The sequence below is a fragment of the Phragmites australis genome, chromosome 17 (assembly GCF_958298935.1).
Source record: "Phragmites australis chromosome 17, lpPhrAust1.1, whole genome shotgun sequence".
NCBI classification, from domain to species: domain Eukaryota; kingdom Viridiplantae; phylum Streptophyta; class Magnoliopsida; order Poales; family Poaceae; genus Phragmites; species Phragmites australis.
Window position 1 is genome coordinate 24,830,529 of NC_084937.1, and position 22,625 is coordinate 24,853,153.

Sequence of the window (22,625 nt, forward strand, 5' to 3'; positions counted from 1 at the left end):
TTTCGATCTCTGTTTTTTCTTTCTTTGAGGGAATGATTTCGGTCTCTGCTGCTGCCCGTGAGCGCAATTTCGAATATGGGCCGACTGGCTGTAATTTATTGGGGCGCCACTTGGGCCTTTTGTGTCATGGGCCTGGATTTTCTTGATGGGCTGAACTTCCATTTCTAGGCCAACCCAACATATACTTCATCTTCTTTGACAGGAGCCCCACAAGGCAACCAAACAGCTAGTGCTACTTCGCGATCGTTTGAAATTTCGAATTCAAACCGTTTGGGATATATACTACTCTATAAAATAGATAATACTTTATAGTTAAACATAAATATTAAAGTAAAATATAAAATAATTATTTTATCATTTTTTAATATCATTTATTACATGAGAAATGAGGTCTCATTGAGAAGGAAGTTACTTAATAAAGGCAGTAAGATTAAAATCTTAGACTAAAGTTACCACAAAATTGTAGAACATCGTATATTTTGAATATTATTGATGAGACTAAAATATTATTTATTTTAAAACAGAGAGAGTACATGATATCTCAACCGGAACATGGATATTCAGACGGAGATGGATGGAGGAGCAGAAAGAGATGGGAGGGGTGAAAGTGTCTAGAGGGGGTGAATAGGCTTTTTTGAAAATTAAAACTAAACAGCGGATTAAAAGTTACCGGATACTCCGGTGATGGTCGGATACTCCGGTCTAGTCCGGAGTCTCCGGTCGATACCGGATATCAAGAATAACTAAGAATTAAAGCGAGCAGCTAGAATCTAAATGTGATACTAAGTCTACTACATATCACAAAGCTTAAACAACAATAAATACTAGCAAGATGATCAATAAAATAATTTATATGTAAATTCTTAAATCCACGCGATTAAGTAAATTGCACAAGTAAGAACACAAGGGATTATCCCGGAATTCGGCCACCTCACAAAGAAGTGCTTATGTCTCTGTTGAGGAGCTCACAAAGAGCCGGGTCTTTTCAACCCTAACCTCTTCTAGCGACCACAAAGATCAAGCTAGAATTTCCTTACTCAATTTGAAGTCGATTACAAACTTTTCGTGGCACTTCACAAAGGTTGGGTGCTCTACGGGTGACGCCTTGCCGTCTAGAAGCACAAAGCTTCAAGAGAAAAAAAAAACCACGGCGAATGCTTGATGAAGAACTCAATGCTCAAGAGCCTTAATCTCACTCCAAACCCAGACTCAGTAAATTTTTGCAAAACTTAGCACTAGAGGTGGTTGGAGAGATTTTGAATGCTCTTGGAATGCTCAAGGAGTGTAGAGTTCAGCAGCAGCAACAAGCCTTTAATGCCATGGGGTGTGAAAGTATATATAGCTCTCTCTCAAAAACTAGTCATTACTGTTCTAACAGACCTAACCCGGAGTATCCGGTGAACACCGGAGTATCCGGTCTCAATTCCAAAAATGGCGTCAGAACGGTCACAGAACGTGTCAGAACTAGCCGTTATAATTCTGTTAAGTTACCAGAGTCTCCGGTCCTGACAGGGCTATCACTCAGACTAAGTCCGGAGACTTACCAGACCCTCCGGCTTCTCCAGGTACTGGAGTATCCGATAAACACCGGAGACTCCAGTTTTTTTTTTATCAAAAGAATAAATATTAACCGAGCCACCCTTGCCGGAGTCTCCCTCGGAGACTCCGATAAAAACATTTTCTCCTACTGGAGACTCCGGTCTTTTTCAACAAAAATAAATGCCTAACCGATCGACCTCTAGCGGAGTCTCCCTCGAAGACTCCGGCCTTAAAACTCACCAACTACCGGAGTGTCCGGTGAAGACCGGAGACTCCGGATAATTAAAAATAAAACAGAACTGAGCACCCTCTGCCGGAGTCTAACTCGGAGACTTCAGACTAAATACTGAGTACTGGAGTATCCGGTGAACACCGGAGACTCCGGACTCAGTGAACTTCTGTCTAACATCCTGGTGTCCATGGGTGAGTGTGTCTCTCAACTTATTGGTTCTAAAGGATATCTTGAGCATTGAGACACTAAACAAGCAATCAAATACAATCCTCTTAATAGAGCGGCTATCCTAGACTCAATTTCAAAAATAGAGAAATTTAAATCCTATTGAGTACTCCTCGTTGCTTCTTCTTTCTTTTCGACGGGCGTCAAACGTCATATGTCTTCTTAATTTAGACTTAGACCTGTTCATGACTTAGATAAACATATTAGATCCTTAATCGTTTTGTCATCAATAAGCCAAAACCCACTTAGAGGGCCTAGATGCACTTTCAAGGCGGAACACCGATGGTAGGGATTAGTAGGAGAGGAGTGAAGAGGCGGAGGAGAAAAGGGGGCACAACTACATTGGACTGAATGAAGGAGCCGTCGAGTGACGAAGGGATCACGAGCATCGACGGACCGACCTATAGGGAGAGATAGGACGACTGTCCTACCTCTTCCCAACGGAAAGACCCCTTCTCCCTTTTATTTCACTGAGTTTTTCATCCCTGCTGTTGTTGATTCCTGAGCTCCTGACATAGTGGGCAAGTGGTGACCATGACATTATGTTTGTCACAGGAGGAATACGATAAAGGGGTTCGAATCAAAGCGAATGAGTATGCTCGGTTAAGTGGTTGGGCTGCCCAGTAGCTCATATGTCCGCTCACATTCTCCGTCCTACCTATATTTTTAGGCTAGATCCACCACTGATCACATATATAGTGGAGCGATCGAGAGGGTGTTCTGTAGGGTTTGAGAGCACGGAGGAAGGCTCGACCTCGCTTCCCTTTTCTCTTTCCGTTGTGTTGTGACCGTAGGGCAGGATCTAAGTCTCTGAGATGTCAACCAAAGATCGGTGACAATATTTTCCAAATGACGCAGATAGCTGTACGGCACTCGACAACCTCGCATGCTCTCGCCGATCGTTTTGGCGCAAAATGGCGACTCGTAGTCAGACGAGTTTGATCTTCTGGGACCTAGAACTGCAGCCACGACATGGTGATCGTGAAGTTGCACGCTGTCGGAGGGTGAACTCCTCAAGTAGGGATCTGGAAGGACCCCTTTGAGATTCGATCGGGGGATGATTCTGAATCTGTTTTGCAGGTGAAATAAATGTACGTAAATGCAATGCAGGTGGAATGGAATGATCAGATGCAGAAAGTAGTAAATGTTCAAGAGGTTTTTAGACAGGTTTGGGCCGCACTGAGCGTAACACCCTACTCCTGTGTGTATGCTATAAATGCTCTGAGAATGTCTCTCAGAGGTTCTGCTGGGTTACAAGAATATTTGTCTAGCCTAGAGCTTCGGGCTCCTTTTTCTTCGGTGATCTGATCTTCTGTGCTTGTTGCCGGTTACCGAAGATTCAGTCTCGTCTGAAGTCGTCATTTTTCTGGGGAGCCCGCCCCGCCTCGCCTTTAAGTACCCGCCGGGGCAGTAGCGTGCCCAGAAAGGGAGGGCGCAAGTTCCAAGGCGCCATGAATGGAAAGCAACCATCATGGGCTGCTACGCGAGGTGACGGGGAGGGTTGAAAACGCGCCCCCGTTCGGTCTTGTAGGTCATCATATCGTTCTTCAATGGGTGCCACAGGAAAGGCCTACTGGGCAGCCACCGAGCAGCCCGGCGTGCCCGCCGGTCAGAGCAGGGCGGCAGGCGGAGCGCCTTGGGCTTCGCGATGTTATCCCGAGGCGCGCCGGATGTCCCGCGATGGGACCCGTGCATTAAATATCCTCACGCCTCCCTGCCAGGCCGTGGCAGGGACTATCAGCAAGCGTGGAGGAGCAGTTGGAGGTGACAGGCCACGCGCCCTCTTAAACGCAGCTTCGAGCCTTTCACTGGTTGACACCTCACCGCTGGACCTCTGTGGGGGCCACCGGCGAAGGACTTCTTAGGCCCTCGGGGAACCGAGTGCTGGGGGGCCACTGTTCACAGCCCCGAGCACTCTCTCCTGGATATGCCCTTTCTTGGTCCTCAGGGGACCGAGTGCTCGGGGGCCATTGTTCGCAGCCCCAAGCACTCTCTCCCGGAACTGACTTCCCTTGGGTCCTCGGGGTGCTCGGGTGCTCGGGGGCCACTGTTCGCAGCCCCGAGCACCCTCTTCCCGGTACTTGGCTTTTCTGGTCGCCGGGGGACTTGAGTGCTCAGGGGTCACTGTTTGCAGCCCCGAGCACTCTTTTTCCGGCACTTGGTCGGGGAACCCGGGTACTCGGGGACCACTATTCATGGCCCCGAGCATACTCTCCCGGGACTTAGTCTTCTCGCACCTCGGGGAGGTAATCCCCGCGGGAGGGCGCCACGTGGCAACCTGCGGATCTGGCCTCGTGACTCGGGGACCCCTAGTTCCTGTGTCACCGACACACGCGGACCCGTTCGCTGTGATGACAGAGCTAAGGGCGAGCTTTCGCTGGCCTACGAGGCGCGCTCTCGGGTCGATGCGGCCGGATAACCTCCTCGTCTACGACCAGCAAGGGATGCTCGACGAACGCGCGTCCTTCTCAGACCTGGAACTGCGGCCTACGGCTCGCGTTCTCGTTCCACAAATCATGGAACTACGCGTGGACCCGTCCGGCGTGCAGTCGTGCCTACGAAGGGCATGCTGTCGCTGCCCTGTGAGACATGCTCACGCGGGGCGCCACTCAATGGCGTCAGGACGCATCCATAGCCAAGATGGTGGCATTGCTTAATTATGCTCCAGCGGTGTCGACGTCGGCGGCGGTGGCTAGGGCACGCTTGCATAGCCCTAATATACAACACACACGTTTATAATGGAAGAAACTCGTCGAGAAACACATATACATAGGCAACAAGGTTGGTGCGCGACACATTCTCTCTCTTTACAACTTGTTCCACATGGGAATTTTTCTCTTGATATCGGCCGTTATAACTTGGTCCCATTTGAATAGATGTTAAATGAATTTCTTTAGAAGCTAGCTTGCCCATAAGTCGGTTATCGAAGTGGGGAACCTATTCCAGCTAAAGGTATCCCTCAAAGCACTACAAGTGAATTGTGCTAACACACAACAAAAAAGATATGGTTAACATCTTTAGGTCTATTACACAGGCAGCAATTCCTATCTCCTTTCCAACCCCTCTTTTTGAGGGACGTGACCACTAAGAGTTTGTTTTGAAGTATCTGTCACAAGAAACCTTAATTCTCAGTGAAATCTAACAAGCCCAGAGTGTCTTTGCCCCCTTGCATGACATCCCTTCAAAAGTCTGGAACATATACAAAGATTTGGTGGTAAATATTCTTGATTTGTTCGGAGCCCAAACAATTTCATACTCATTCTCATTCAAGTGGACATTCTGTAGCTTGTGTGACACCTCCTCCCATTGGATCTTATCATTTATCGTTAGGCTCCTTCTAAATTGAATCTCCTACTTATTGTGGCCCCAACAATCAGAGACTACAACTTCTGGATCAGCACACAGGTCAAACAAGTTAGGAAATTGGATTTTTAGAGGAGTCTCTCCTAGCCACACATCCCTCCAGAATGAAACTCCATAGCCATTGTTAACCTTATAAATAGCTCCTCATTGGAATAAGTGTTTGACCTTATGTAAGGCCTTCTAAAATTGAGAAGTGTTCCTCTACTTGGATATGAAGAAGTTACCATCTGGCATGTATTTGGCCTTGAGCGACTTATGCCAAGTATCTTCATATCCTTACAATATCCATTTTCATATGTATCCTCCTAGGGAGGACATAGAATCCCATGGTGTACATAGGTAAGCTAGTGAAGCAGGAGTTTGTCAAAATCAACTTGCCCCATAGGTCAGGTTTTTGCCCTTCCATGAGTCTAACCTTTTTATCATTTTTTTATAATACCTCAGTAGAAGCAACATTTCCTAAGTGGTGGTTAGAGATAGAAATTACCAGATACTTCACAGATAGCTACCCCAGTTAGCAATTGAGCATGTTTGCCACCTTTACTGTTCACCCTGTTCCATTCCAAATGCAAACACCTCACTTTTGTGAAAATTAATCTTAAGTCTAGATAGCCACTCAAAGTAGTACATGATGACCTTGAGATTGAGGATAGAGCTATCAGAGCCATCAATCATCAGGATTTTATCATCAGCATATTGTATGTGGGTGATCCCACCTGGGATCAGGTGATCTATAACCCTTTTGATCAAGCCATTGGTTGAAGCTTTATCCATCAGCACACTCAGGACATCTGCAACAATGTTGAACAATAAGGGGGTAGTGGATCACCTTGTCTTAAACTCTTCTAGGTTCTAAAGTAGGGTTCCCTTTGGCTATTAATATTAATGCAGACTCTACCTCTCTTGACAGATTGCATGACCCAGTCTATCCACCTAGGGGGAAACCCTTTCCCTTTCATTACTTCATCTAAAAAATTCCAATTAACCTTGTCATAGGCCTTAAAAATGTCAGTTTTTATCTACATTCCTTGTTGTCTTGTTCTTCTTAGTTCATGAATAACTTCATATAGTATCACCACCCCTTCCAAAATATTCCTACCCTTGATAAAGGAAGTTTGGCTTGGACCAATAATCTCCTTAGCTATTGATGTTAGTCTATTGTTTAGAACCTTAGTGAAACCCTTATAGTCTATATTGACTAAGCATATAGGTCTGTATTGCTTAATGGTGTTGGCCTCCTTGACCTTAGGTATCAGTGTTATAACTCCATAATTGATTCTTTTTTGATCCAGCCTCCCAACATGGAGGTCTATGAACATGTCATAGAAATCCTCCTTGACAAAGTCCCAGAAGACCTTAAAGAAGGTAGAGGTGAAGCTATTAGGTCCCGAAGTAGAGTCTTCTTTCATGTCTCTGGAGGCCTTCTCAATCTCTTGGATAGAAAAGGGTTGAATCAAATTGTCCTTGACTTCAGCTGGCAGCTTGGTATGATTCTCCCAGACAGCATCATGTAACCTGAACCCCTCTCTAGAGTCAGAACCAAAAAGGTTTTTTGTAGAGGTCATAGATATGCTCTCTAATTTCAGCTTGATAATGGATCTTCCCTTGATCAGTTTCCATATACAGGATCAAGTTCTTTCTCCTCCTATTGGCTAGTAAATGAGAAAAGCTTGTGTTGTTATCCTGTTTTTTTATCAAGGTCTTTTCACCTTTCCGTTTCCAAAAAATCTCCTCCATGGAGAGAATTTTCTCAAGGCTTTCTTCTAAATTGTATCTACTTTCCCATTCCTCCTTAGTCAACCCAATAGAGTCTGCCTTGCCATCAAGCAGAGTTAGCTTAGCTAGCATAGCTTGCTTGTTTTTTGCTTGTTCACCAGTTTGTTGTCTAAACCAACACCTCATAAACTGACTGATATAAAAAAGGCTACCATGCCGTGAATCCATAGAAAACCATTAATAGGTCTTCTTGCTTTCTTTTCTACCCATCTTTGGTGAACAAGGTCCTTGAAGTTGTCAGCTAAGAGTCATTGTATCTCAAAGGTGAAATATTTGCATCTTTGTATTCCAGCTTCCCCTGAGTCCAAACAAATAGGATTGTGATTTGAACCAACCCTAGTTAGGCTCCACGCATGTCATAAGAGGAAGCGTTATTCTCAGTCACTTGACATAAGAAATCTGTCTAAGTTCATCATAATGGGGTAAGTTGTTTATTGATCCAGGTATACTTGACTCCTGCTCTTTTCACTTTCCTTAAATAAAATTTCCAGGTGAAGCTATTAAAGAGGTCCATCAAGTTCCTATCAATTTTGATAGTATTTTTTATCCTGAGCCTCTCTGATGAGGTTAAAGTCCCCTCCTAAAAGGAGAGGTAGTGACACCTTGTCACAAATCTCCTCTAATTTTTATATAAAATCCTTTGAAATATTGTGATTTACAGAGCCATGGACTGTGATGAACTTCCATCTGAGGTTAGAGATTCTCATCCTTACAGTTATCTAGATACAGATTTAGTGGGCCACACAATCCTCCAATTCCAGCAAATCACTCCCACTAAGATCCCTCCAAAATGGTCATGGGCAGGAAGAACATTCCAAGCAAAATTCTCACTCCCGGCCATTTCTTTAAGGTCTTTTACTGTAAAGTCCTTCTTCACAGTCTCCTGTATATCTATAATGTCCAACTTTTCTTGTAGAATATGGTCCTTTATCCGTTTTCTCCTTACTGGTTTGCCTAACCCCTTTGCATTCCATATAAGAATCTTCATTTGAGCTTTTTGTTTAGTTTGCCTCTCCACTTTTTATGCATAGGGTCACTCCTTGTAGGCTCCACTATTCCCGGGTTAGAATTATTAATGTCCCTCACAGAGTTTTCTATGACCTTCATAGTCATATCCTGTTCAAGATCCTCCACCTTAGAGACTTCATTCTCATTTTGTTTTTGCAGGAATGCTCTATCGTTTGCCTCTGCAGTCTTAGCCCTAGAAATTTCCTCAGCTTTAAAAGCATTAATTTGAGTATCAATGTTATCAGCTACTAAATCTTACTCATGAATAATTTTAACAATATAATCATTAGATGAGTTGTTTATAATAGTGAACTGATTAGAGGATAAAGAAGTACATGTAGTTGAGTTCTTTTACTAAGCTTTTTTCATGGCTTTGGCTTAGATGGGTATGCCATCCATGGTGATAAATTTGTCCAAGAGCTAACACAAATCAGGTAAGACCCCTCTTGATCGTGAGCAATCAGCATGCCAGTAGGGATAGCAATTTCCTGTTTAGACTAGGTATCAAAGTCTCCATCTTCCATCTTGGTTTATTCCACCATCTGTGTTGCTGCAGAAGGTAGATGCACCCCTCCCATGGGACATTCTGCCTTTGAGTTCCGTTGGAAGGGAGCATGTTGAGGACCAGGGAAGGTCACTAAGGCATGATCTCCTTTAGCATCCAAGCTTTTTGCTTGAGTGAGGTACCCTTTGTGTCCCTCCTCTACCTCCATTTCACTATAAATTTTGAGTTCCCTAATTGTTAGATCATATGAGGCAATAGGAGTGATTTCCTTGCAGCTCTCTAAACAAGATGTCACCACCCCTGTCACCTGCTTTCCTTTTTCAATATGGGCCCTTAAGGGGTGTTTCTTGCCCTTTCCTCCCACATCATTGGTTTTCAAGTCACCATGACCAGCATCTTCATCAAAGTCTGATAGGTCATCATCATCTAACTCCTTGTTTTCATCATCATCATCTGGTTTGCTAGGGGTACCCCAGTTGAGACCTTATCATTGAAGCATTCCATGATGAATCTAATCAACTGCACTTCTTCATTGAGGAAGATCTCAATAAAGTTCTTAATCCTGTGAGGATCTCTGCACAAAACCTTGACCCAGACTGGATCATTCTTTAGCAAGTTGAGTTCATCAACCACCAAAGGCTCAGCCACCAGAGAAGTGATTTTCTTAACAGATTCCACATCCTTAGCAAATGTGGGAATTCCATAAATCTTGATCCAAATGGACTTCAACACCTCAGTAATATCTGGGTCCTTCCCATATTTACTGATTTTGACCTTCAGATTGTATAAGGCTAGCTCAACCAAATTAAATCTCGTGAAGGTTGTTAGAGACTCGCTGTTGGAGAACACCACCATGAATTTATTTTCATCCAACTTCCTTACCTTCCAGCCCCACTCGAGATCAATAAGATGTTTGAGTTTGGCCTTAATCTTCTCAACTGTTGCCTCACCCATGAGGACAGATAGCAAGCCAGAGGTTTGGAACACGTGTGTTTTCTCTATTGGGATGTGCATAGAGTAGAAACCAAGGTCTTGTGTAGCGAATCCATATATTTGGATCTTCCTACTCTTGCCAAAGTTAGTTGTGCAATCCATTGCAATGTGGCCAGTTTGCTTACAGTTGTAGCAAATTGGTTCATTCGTGCAGTCCGCTTGATGATGGCCATCTTGTTGTCAACGGAAGCACCTAATCTTCTCTACCGGGTTAAGTATTTTGGGGTTGGGCCCCCCACTGGTGTTGGCTGCCCTGTTGCCAATCCGCAGGTCTTTCTTCTTGCCTTCCCTCTTGTTTACCGCGTGGACCACCGAACCCCCCTTCGGATCTGTGATCTTCGGCTCTAGGTCCTCGGCCTCCATGGCCAGATTGCGGTCTTGACTCACCATATCCACCACCTCGGCCACCATGATCACGAATACGGAGTTCATCCCTCGCGTGAGCCCATGAACTTCCTTGTTCACTTTGCACTCTGAAGCTTTGTTGCAGCTTATGACGCAAATCTCGCTCTCTGTGAAGGTCTCCTCCATGGAGCTTTTCCTCCTCCCTCTGGATCTCCTCTGGTCTCCTCTTCCCCCAAGGCCTCCCTTGATCCTGATCTTGGCGGCGAGCCATGGAAGGCACCTTCAAAACCTAAGAGAAAGAGGTCGAAAGAGGTAGGGGGAGATCCACAAGCCTTGCCTTCCTCGCTCTCTGACCAAATCACCGGATCTCCTCTCTCATCGCTGGGTACCCTAACCCTAAGTGTCTGCTCGCTTTAGAGATCGAGATCCACAAGTGTGGCGTCGGGTGAGACGAGTGTGAGAAAATATCTACGTGAGAGCACCCAAACGCCAGCATCTTAGTGGGCTAGGTTGGGTCCCTGTTCACTTGGCTCGTAGTGGGCTGGGGAAAATCCCCACTTTCCAGAAAACGTCGGAGGTGGTGAAGACAATCTCCCCGCTGACAAGATTGTCGACCAAGTCTTTGGATCAGGAACAATCCGGCTAATCTTTATCGCGTTGTCCTGAATCTCATTGTTCAGGTCAGAGATCTCTTCAAAAATTGATGGACTCCTCCTTTATCAACCACCGTGGTTTCATCGGAGGTGTTGTTGAACCATCCTTCAATTGTCGGAGCACTGCCTCCTTCCACCGATGAAATCGCCCCAAAAATCCATCATGGTCTCTCTCAGAAACTTATCTAAATCTCTAACCGTATCGTGTATAAATAAGTGCATACCGATGGCGTGGAGGCAATGGATGAGGTCAACAAGTGCAAGGATCTAGGGCATGTTGTTGTGCGCATCGCTGCAACTCCCTGAGATGATGAACCCACCGAATGTTTCCATTACGGCCAACGAGGGGAGATCTACTCCAACCATGAACTAGAAGGCTAATGCAGCCTCCACCGCTACCACGGACTCCCAAACCGCTGTGGTGACTGTGCCGAACAAACGATAGCCTCCGTTGCTGCTACAGACTCCATGGTCACCACTGCATTCTCAAGCAGCCCCATCCCGTGGCTGTGGTGGCGTCCAAGAGGGAGCTCACAAGGTCTCTTGCCTGGTAATGGGAGCAGATGCAGCGGAGGAGAGGTGGGGATGGTCTGTTGCTTATCTCGATTTGAGATTTAGGAGGAGAAAGAGAATGAGGGGGAGGGGAAAGCGAAAAGAACCTTTTCTCCATCTCTAACGAATCAGTGTGATGCCATGTGAACCAGTGGCGGAGCTCTCGACCTGGTAAGACTGGGGCCACCTTTTGAGTCTGTACAACCAGCAGATGAGCTATGACTGGAGCCAATCTATGATAGTACAAGATGGGTAGAATAATATAAGGGTGGATACTCGAAAAGATTAGGCCACAACTGGGGCCGTGGCCCTAGTTGCCTCAGCCCGAATCCGCCCTTGGCGTGAACACAATGTGGGATGCACGCTACCGTTTGGACCTCCGATACGGAACGGACGACCGATCCTAGCGTGCATGCCGTCGCGAGAGCATGCATGCTCAAAATTTAGTCTTTACAATAATAGTTTACCCCGAGTGTCGATATGTTTCTAAATGGAAAAATGACCAATTGTGCACTGCTATATATATATATATATATAGGAAAACTAGTATGTACTCCTGGGTGTATGTACTCCCACCTCTCATATACCACTTTTACACATGAGTTATACCTCTTTATCACTTTAAATATACTTCATTAGTAATTATAAGATACTACAATACAAATCCCACGAAAATTTTTATGAAATTCCATGATTTTTATCTTAATTTGCGTATATACTTCTTTTATGTATAAAAAAGAGTATATAGCAAAAATAAAAGGCTAACATTGAATTTTTTTTCATACAACTCATATTGGAGTATCTTAGAATTAGTATTAGAGTATACTAAAAATGATAAAAGAGTATAAAGTGTTTGTTTAGTGGTATATTGCATGTGGGAGTACATACTCCTAGGAGTATAGAATAGGTGTCCTATATATATATATATATATATATATATATATATATATATATATATATATATATATATATATATATATATATATATATATATATATACTGTTCAATTTGTCTCAACCTCCTTGTTAAGATTAAGGCTCCGCTTCATATTGTTGTGCATTATGATAATCTTGATTGTAGATGCATTTTAAGATATTTTGGTGTTTGGATAGCTGTTTTTCCCCTTCTAGTAATCGCAAGTATTAAGTTTATGGAACAGGTTAGTTGAAATGTCGGAGGAAAAACTTATGGGTAACATAATTTCTGTATCTTTAATCTGATATATTTTAATATGTTGTACTTGGTAGATTTTTCAATTTTTTCTGGTGGCTCTGAAAAAAACACAGCACAGTCCAAATATCCTACATAGCAACTAGAAAGTACTAATAAGCATACACGTGTAACACATATATAATTAATAATGGTACGATGAGAGCATGCATATAAAATCAGTAATATTATAACATAGGTCAAAATTTTAAACAAACTATGGTGTAAAAGTTTATAATCACTTATTATATTATTTAAACAAACTACGGTATAGAAGTTTACGTCACCAATTATATTAAAATGGGCCTTCAATTTGTGGACCGGTCGTCCGAACTATTTCATGGGCCTTTTTTGTGTTCTATACGAGCTACTACTTTCATGGGTGGAACAAATATATAATTAGGTTAGCCCATATCTGAATTTTCTTTTGATCGTAGGGCACAAAGGGTCAGTTTTTTAATGTTCCAGCCCAACTACATGCGCTCGACCCAACCTGCGAGTCGCTCAAAGAAAAAAAAAAGAAGAAAAGCTCCGGAGTCCTGAACCAGCTCTGCCACGGCGACCATCCTCTTCCGTTCGACTTGCGGCTGGCTCATCTTCACCAGTCGACTCGATCGCCGCCATGACCGCTGCTCTGAGGGAGCTCGAGTTCTCCAACAGGTTTGCGCGTCTGCTCGCTCTGTCTTGCGATTTCTCACTGCAAGTGCAAATGCTGCTTCCTTTCGACCTGTTTCCTTGTGGGATCACTCTGCAGCCCTGCGACTGCAGAGAATGGTGAGTGAACCGTCTTGCCCTTTTGCCGCCGGCCGGCCGGCCTGGGGCTCGTGAAAGGGTGTCCACCTGGGTTTAACTTATCGATGGTTACTACTCAAAATCACGGTAACTGAGTTTATCGTTTAGTATCAATAATAAAAACTGACCGGTTTTTTAATTTAAATAAAAAATTCAAATATTTTTTTAAAAAAAATTAGAGACAATTTTTAGATCTTCTATGATTTTTTTTTCAAAAATAATATCATTTATATCATATTCTATAGGAAGGAAGTTTGAAAAAAAAAGAAAACATTGAAGCGTGCAGGTTATTTATTATCATATGTTAATAAAAAACTTAACATATAAATACATATTTTTCTTGTGTAAGGAGTATCCTAAGAAGATCTTTAAAATTAGTTTCACTTCACTTAAAATTTTATTAATTTCTTTATAATTTTTACAAAGTTCACAATCATAAAAGTGAATATGTTAAGAAACAACACTATAAATAACTTTTTAATATCTACCATTATTTTTTCTATATAATGCATAGTATAAGTAAACTAATAAAAAGTGGTTTCACTAATTTTAGAGGTGTGAAGAGTTAGTTATGAATTCATCTAGTTGCAACACATTTGCACAATCCTACATGTAACAATAGCTATTTAACTAGGTTAAGCAAATATATTTTTAAAAGACATAGAATCATGTAAGAAGACTAACAAAATTAATCTCATAATTTTTGGATTAGCAAAGAGTAAACTATGTATTTAACTAGGTTAAGCAAATATATTTTTCACAAAAAATATTTAATTTTTTATGAGTATAAATATTTTTATCATGTAGATCATATCACAAGGAAACCAATAAATTTGTTTAATTTTATTTGAAGCTCAGATGAATTAGTTATTAATTTTACAAGATTGAACCATTTTTTAACTTCACTGCAATTTGAAAAAACCACTCAATAGATCGTTAAAACCGAACTATTACTGACAAATTCAGATGGTTATCGAATTCAAAAATACAAAAAAACCACTCGATAAATCACTAAATACGTTTGATAACCGTAGCAAACTAATGGGTTACGTTGATTCAATCCAAATTTACATCAAATTTTAAATTTAATAAAGTAAATCTTAACGAATTCTTATAGAAATTTATCCAGTTATCCTGATAACTACTATTTTGTCGTAACCGTCGGTGAGCAGTTTTCGAGGTGCAGACGGTTCTACGAACTTGTTGTCCACTGCTCTGTCTCACTGTGCTTCGAGCTGCCCTCCTGTGAAACGCGAGGCTTGCGTGCCATGATGGATTATGGATAAAGCTTAGACTGAATCATGCACCTTGACGCGACATGCCCACAGGCCCACAGTTGACAGTACATCTCGTGATTGATGAGACATCTATAGCCGTGTAAAACGAATACTCATCACTTTTGAGTACGTTAAAGTATCCTAGACAGAGGGGGGAAATGCAAAATTATGAGAAACGTACTAGTAGAATGTGAAGTGTTTGAAAACAAAGGCTAAAATATAAAAATAGACAATATACGTCAATGTATTTATGAAAATAGATAATATATTGACGTATTTATAAATCTAGTATCTGTATTCGACACTTAAAATCCGAAAACTCAATTTCAGTACTTAAACTACGAAAATGCATCAGGCCCACTGATTTCGGCACTAAAGTGCCGAATATAGCACTATTCACCGTATTCGGCACTTTAAATACCAAAAACGCTATGTATTTGGCAAGTGAGGCACCAAACCTGCCGAATACGGCTCTGCCGTGCGCGCTCCAGAGAAGCTAGCAAGCTACAGTAGAAGGAAGAAAGTAGTTAAAAATTCATGTTTTTTATTTAACTCACGATTTTATTTGGGAGAATAAAAATAGTCCAAAATTTTTAAATGTTTTCATGAGCAAAATAGAGGTCACTAGAATTCCGTTTTAATTGATTTGATCCAAAAAGCATGAGCCAATATTTAATTAAAATTCTCTAAATAAGCTAACTTTTATAAATTCTAGTAATTTTTAATGTCTCAAATAAATTCTCAAAAATCTAGAAAAAATCACTAATATTCTTGTAATGTGATGTACTAATTTATAAAAATATTTCCAACCCTATATTATTTAGTGAAAAATTGAGTTCCTTTATAATGATCCATTTATATGCATTCTTATCATTTCATATGATATTATCTTTTTGATTCAATTTGAATAAAAATAAATGCATATATTCTCTTTTAATTCATTTCATGTGATATTCTCTTTTGTGAAGGATGACCGTCCTTGTTGTCATGGCTGGAGTGGTGTGAAGACACGGCTGAGGAGATGAAAAGCATGACAAGGCAAGAGTATGTTGCACACTTGCGAAGGTGTTTCGATCTACCGAGGAGTGACAAGGTTTGGTTGAGCACATTTTGCTTTCTTAGTGCAGACAATAAAGGTGCATGAAAAAACAATCTCAATATGTTTATGTTGACTGCATCACATGAAAAGAATATTAGCACATCTCATTGTCAAATGTGCTGGGTGAGCTTGAAATGATAAAAGAGAATATCACATGAAATGAATTAAAAAGAGAATATCACATGAAATGAATTAAAAGAGAATGTATGCATTTATTTTTATTCAAATTGAATTAAAAAGAGAATATTATATGAAATGATAAGAATGCATATAAATGGATTATTATAAAGGAACTCATTTTTCACCAAATAATATAAGGTTGGAAACATCTTTATAAATTAGTACATCACATTAGAAAAATATTAGTGATTTTTTCTAGATTTTTGAGAATTTATTTTAGCATTAAAATTGCTAAAATTTATAAAAGTTAGCTTATTTAGAGAATTTTAATTAAATATTGGCTCATGCTTTTTGGATCAAATCAATTAAAACGGATTGCTAGTGACCTCTATTTTGCTCATGAAAACGTTTAAAATTTTTGGACTATTTTTATACTCTCAAATAAAATCATGAGTTAAATAAAAAACATGAATTTTTAACTACTTTCTTTCTTCTACTGTAGCCTGATAGCTTCTCTGGAGCGCGCGCACGGCAGAGCCGTATTCGGCAAGTGAGGTGCCGAATACGGCTTTTGGCATCTCACTTGTCGTATCTATAACATTTTTGGTATTTAAGATACCGAATACGGTGAACAGTACCATATTCAGTACTTTAGTATTGAAATCAGTGGGCGCGACGTATTTTCGGAGTTTGAGGTACCGAAATCGAGTTTTCGGATTTTAAGGTGCCGAATACAGATGCTAGATTTACAAATACACCGATATATTGTCTATTTTTTAAATACGCTGACGTATGTTGTCTATTTTTATATTTTAGCTTTTGTTTTCAAACACTTCACATTCTACTAGTACGTTTCTCATAATTTTGCATTTCCCCCCTCTGTCTAGGATTCTATTCACGCGGGAAGCCGTAGAAACCGCCCGCACAAGCGACAAAATATTCAGTATTATTTTTTAATTTATAATATTTGATTAAATTAATTTAAATTAAATTTTTATTCTCTCTATCCTCCCTCCTGCGGTGGGATTAATTTTTTTTTCAAACTTAACAAATATTCGGTAAACGGAGGAAGTATTTAGATGTGCTACTGAGTAGCGTTTGAACAAGTAGTGTGTGCGTGACCAACATTGCAATGGTAATAAAATGCAGCTAGTATATACCATGTCACTGAAATGACAATAGATTCCAGGGCACGCGAGTATCAAAAGTAATCAAATTAACCAATGTGAATTTTTACGTGCTGCGTATTTGTAATTGAAAAACTAAAATGTATTTTTTCGATTTTACACACACATGCTACTAAGCACTCACACTATACTCTTAGTGAGTGTTTGTTACATCAGCCATGTGGGCCCCGACCACCAGAGCCCGCGGAAGGCCGACGCAATCCCCTCGCGTCGACGCTGTTTGAAACACAGTTCGACACTTGACTCGGGTCCACAATGCTTCGCCTCCATCGACGGCGACGCACGCGAGCGCGCATGGCGGTCGGGGTGCCCGCTTCGGAGGCAGTAGGGCGCGCCGCGGAGGCGATCGGCGGCGGGGACGGGGGTGAGGTGCCATTGGAGATTTATGGGAAGGAGGAGCTGCCAGCGGACGGGGTGCCGGCAGTCGAGGTAGAGGTGAAGAGGGAGGCGGCGGCGCCAGTGGAGCGGGCACCGGCGGCGATCGCAGTGGAAGGGGAGGAGGAGGGCCACGACGGCGAGGATAAGAACGAGGCGGCGGTGATTGAGGAGGAGGGGGAGAAATGGCTGAAGCATTACTCCTCTACGCAAAGCATACTGACTGTCGGCGACGGGGATTTCTCCTTCTCGCTGGCGCTGGCCACTGCGTTCGGCTCCGGCGCGAACCTCGTCGCGACGTCCCTCGACACCTATGGTTTGTCTACTTCGATCTCTTCCGCTTCCTCTTGCGGCGCGTACTAGTAATATGCGTGATCCCCTTGTTGGCCTTTCGCGCCTTTGATATGGCAATAAATGGAGACATGGATGGATGAATGCATTCAAGAATATGGTCTGCTAAATTCGACGATTCCGTGAGAATGTATCTTGTGTTGGTTAAAGAAGGATTCGACGCACTTTGCTCCGTGCAGATCAAGGTTATGTTAAAATGGGTGCCTGTACATTGTGGTGACAGAAGACCTATTGCATTGCAACATGATACCGAAGTTAATTTTGTAAAAGGAAGTCCTTTTTGCGCGATCTAGTGCTTCTTACTGCTAGAGATTGTATGTTATGGAAGGAACACACTCATTAGAAAGGACTATTGCTACTTGGTTTTTCTGCCTTTCGCATTGTCGGACCCTGGAAATTGTAAATCGGTTGTACAATGTATGTTTATAACCCTTGTTAGTCTTAAAGTTGAAAGGGTCCAGGTTAGGTTACTCGTCTTATCTTTTGACATCTCTATCCGTTGATCTGTTCTCTAATCAACTGTTTGGAGTAACCTCTCTGTTGATTTCATATGGTTATTGCACCTTACAGCACAGCATATCCATTTATTATGGTTTTCATCAACTTCTTCGTGTCATGGGCAATAAAAAGATAAAGAGACTCAAGCAATTGCTTTAGGACACCAATTGGATTAAAAAAAACTTAAATGAACCAGTGATAACATTAACATTCAGCAAAAGGAAAAAAAGTACCATATCAGGCCATCTAATAAATTTGTCCATATTTAACTTTCGGTTTCTTTAGGAAAATCTTGTCATCTTTCAATAGTTTTCTACTTTTCTAGTCTCGTATTTGCTTCAGTCTTACTTTGGCTTTGGGCCCATATGCATTGAGCTGATGTGCTTACCTTGTGATCTCGAAGGGATACTATGGTTTTTGTGATTTTGTGATCATTATCAGTTGTACATATCTATTTTCTCTGCATTTCTTATGGGAAATCCTCTTTTGCAGAGGCTCTGAGGGGCAAATACAGCAAAGCAGAGTCAAATATAATGGAGCTGAAAAGATTGGGTACCACAGTTTTGCATGGTGTTGATGCAAAAACAATGAGGTTTCACACTGACTTGAAGAACAAACGGTTTGATCGGATTGTCTTTAATTTTCCTCATGCTGGCTTCAAAGGAAAAGAGGACGACATGCATATGATCAAGTATGTGCACTATCTCATTATATTTTGTTTGGCAGTTAACGTTTGATTAATCCCTGAATTAAGATATTTATTCTTACTCTTCATATTCATTGGTTCATTGTCTTAGGGAGTTCCTTAACTCCAGAGTTGATTAAATATTCCTAAGGCTACATCTGTATATGAAGGGTTATGTTCTTCTGTTTAAAAAACCTATGTGCAGAAGCAACATTAGATAGTACCCTAATGAAATTGCTTCCTTTTCATTTTTCGTTCTAACCACCATTGGTCACTGCCAAACTTGTTTTTCGAAATGAACTATCTTTTTATACTTATTTGTAATAAGCAACATCTTAAGTGACACTGGATAGAATCTCAATGAAATTGTTTCCTCATTTTTTCATTCTAGCCACCGTTGATCACTGCTAAATTTGCTCTTCTACATGAATTATAGATATTTATACTTACATTAAGAATAAGTAACATCTTAGATATGTTACCTCAAGAAAAAGTTGCAGAGATCTTACATGTCCTCCATGGTCCATCAACTAGTTGCTTTAGATCTTGTGACAGTCAACAAAAATATCCCATGTGATAACCTTAATGCAAGAAGAATAAACTGAGATCATTATTTTGTTGGTGTTATGCTTTTGTGTATGTTTTTTTTTTTGCAGCAATTTATAGTAGTTGTTGTAATTTTTTAAACTGAGATCATTATTTTGTTGGTGTTATACTTTTGCATATGTTTTTTTTGCTGCAGCAATTTATAGTAGTTGTAATTTTTCAGTAGAAGCTTTCTCCATACATATGAAATAAGATTTATAAGTTTCACGGGAAGATTCATTTTCGTGCGACAGTGGCCGCAAAGTAGTTCTCTGATGGCAGTGCAGTTAAACAACACAGGAACCTTTTCGAAATTTACCATGCTGTTAGATTACGGCCTTCTTTTTCTTAGTTAAATTATTATTAACCATCTGCTGTGACCTTCAGCTTGCACAAGGAGTTGGTGTGGGGCTTTTTCTGCAACGCACGCTACCTTCTTCGGCGATATGGTGAAATCCACGTTACCCACAAGATTGGTGGGGTATATGACAGATGGGATCTTGAGCACCTAGCCTCTGCGTGTTCTCTTGTTCTGGTTGTGAACGTTGGTTTTCAAAAAGAATACTATCCTGGGTATAACCAAAAGAGAGGAGATAGTGCAAGGTGCGATGAACCTTTCGATATAGGTGCTAGTTGCACATTCAAGTTCCAAATCGGAGACCTGAAGAAGCTGAAGAAAATGAATGGAAACAGGGCTGGTTCAATCTCAAACCTTGGAGGCAGTAACGTCCATCCTGGACACTTGGCAACTGACACAGGGCCATTTCATCCGCTTCCTCCTGTTCAAGAATGGCCTCGGCAACATTTTCCTTCACCAGTTAACACAGGTGGCATGCTGATACCTCGACAGCCTTACATAGTTGATCAATGGCAACAGCCAGGTTTTCCACTGAAGTCTGATTGCGTAGTGAGAGCCTTTCATCAGCACGACACTTTCCGTCCGATGCTCAGCATCCCAGGGCTATCGCTGAATGCTTTGCCCGCTCCAGCTCCAGGCGGCATTCCTTCACCAATGGGCAGAATCCCACGTCCCAATCTCCTTGCACCTCAGGAACAGCATTGGTATCAGCAGAGAACTATTGCTGATCCGCTTGGAAGCGATAACTACTCTTACTTCGCCCGCGAATACCAGAGGAGTCAGCAGAGGAACTATGATCTGCCGAGGCAAGTGATGCCCAGAGCAACCAGCTTTAACTATTCTGCCTTCTTGGAACGGCGCCACAGGGACAGGGAGCATGCTCAGAAGCAAGAGTGGCTGCGCAGGATGATTGCATTGTATGGTAGGCAGTGAAGGATGCAGGATCTTGTGGAGGCGTGTGTAGGTTAGGTAGATCGCGAGAATAGAGGAGCTGGGCCTTTCTACGTTGGGTATGACAAGTGTTTTGCGTTCCAGGCTTGTACAGGTACGGCCATTTAGTGTGGCAAAACACTGACCACGACAGCAAGGAATTGCTATTTTCTACTGTCTGCAGTCCTTGGCAGCCAAACCTCCTTTCGCAATGGAGCTGTCTGAAGAGAGTTCCTTGATTATTTAGTTCCTTAGTTTGCAAGAAAGTATGGCTTAAGTTGCTTCCGGATTAACATTGGTCGGTCATATGGATCAAATACACCGACAGCTGAGTTAATTTGCTCAAAGGAGCCAGAGTGGGAAAAACACCATCGCAGAGAACTTTGAGTTGAAGAATGTCGTCGCTGTACCTCTTTGAGAACTTTGAGTTGAAGAATGTCGTCGCAGTACGTGAAAACTTCACCCAACCCAAGCGACCCGAGCCACCGTCGTTGCTCCCAGGCCGCCACCGCTACTCTTTCTTGCCTGTCGCCCGAGCCGCCGCTGCAGCCACTCCTCCAGGCACGCTATCGCCCCTCCCGATGTGCCGCTGCTCCGGCAAGGCCCACCCGACACCGTTGCGGCCCCTCCCGACATCGCTGCATCATCGACCGGTGCTGGACGGGGAAGACTTCCGTGGTGACGACAGTACAACATCTGGGAGGCAAAACTGAGATGCGGAATGGAGTTGGGTGTCCTTGCGGGGCTTTTGGGGTGACGAATTGACACAAGACTCACCGGAGGAGGAAATCATGCGGTGGGGACTTCGGCCGGGGCGGAGAAAGAAACTCCGGCGGACCAGTGCGCGGAACAGTAGTCGCCGGCCGAGACGCTGCCACCGTCGAAAGAATAGGTCATCGGGATCGCAGGCTTGCGGTCGTCTGGAGGCGGCTCCGGTGCGCGCACTACGGATAGGGGCCAAGCAGAACCCAACCCATTTAACCTGAACACGCCCAACCCATTAGTAGCTTGGGTAAGATCCATCTGTCGTTGCTGCTCACTCCACTCACTCCATCACACGGTCTACGTTGCAACATATATAGCACAAGTTAAGGTTGCAACATTTAATCTCGGCCATCCACTCACTCCATCACACGGTCTACGTTGCTCCAAGCTACTAATGGGTTGGGTAAGATCTATCTGGCGTTGCTGCACCGGCTTTAGAACATTTCCAACGAAAACTTAAAAATTTATTCTTTATAATATTATTACAGTATTATTTAACACTATTACAGTATCTTATATTTTTTTTAATCTTCAACCGCTACCTTATTTTCTACATTTCATTAGTGCATCTCCAGCAGTTCCTGCAAATTCAGCTCGCATTACTATTCCGCCCAAAAGCTGATACTTTGCTGATTTCGCAATACTGTTTGAAGCTCCAGCAGGTACTCTATCCTGTGCTACAGGGATGCCAGTGGGTGCAGGCATACTCCAAAGTTGAGGATTCTACAATACTGTTTACATGTTCTGTAATACTGTTTGTAGAGTATGCACGTGGGTCCGAGAGGAGAAGGAGAGTAATAGAAAGTAGGAAATATAGTAGCTACTGGAGATAAAAAAAATAGAGGATACTGTAATAGTATTAATAAATGCTGTTATAGTAATATAGATGATGAAATTTTAGAGTATATACTGAAGATAATCTTACTCTTCTTTTTTTAACAATACAGTTATACTGTATAAACAGTGTTAAGAAGTTCGCAAATTTAGAGCAAGCTCGTTGGAACAAAAGGATAGTACAGTATCAAGACTCGATTTTGGAGAAGCTGCCGGAGCTGACCTTAGCTTATCAAAGTGGGTCGACTGTCCTGTCCTATCTCACCGTGCTTTCAGCTGCTCCCCTGCAGGCTGCAGCGTCCCTGCCTTCGCTTTGCTGCCGTTCACACCGCACCACGGTGAGAATGCCCATGGCGTTAGTTCCTGGAA

General features: G+C 42.2%; 1 protein-coding gene across 1 annotated transcript; it reads left to right on the forward strand.

The window, feature by feature from the left end:
- The first annotated feature begins 17,052 nt into the window (after positions 1-17,052).
- LOC133897465 (uncharacterized) lies at positions 17,053-21,062 on the forward strand. The gene is made up of 3 exons (XM_062338198.1): positions 17,053-17,566; positions 18,592-18,790; positions 19,757-21,062. The coding sequence occupies exons 1-3, from the start codon at positions 17,131-17,133 to the stop codon at positions 20,658-20,660; spliced, it is 1,539 nt and encodes a 512-aa protein (XP_062194182.1). The 5' UTR covers positions 17,053-17,130; the 3' UTR covers positions 20,661-21,062.
- Positions 21,063-22,625: the final 1,563 nt, after the last annotated feature.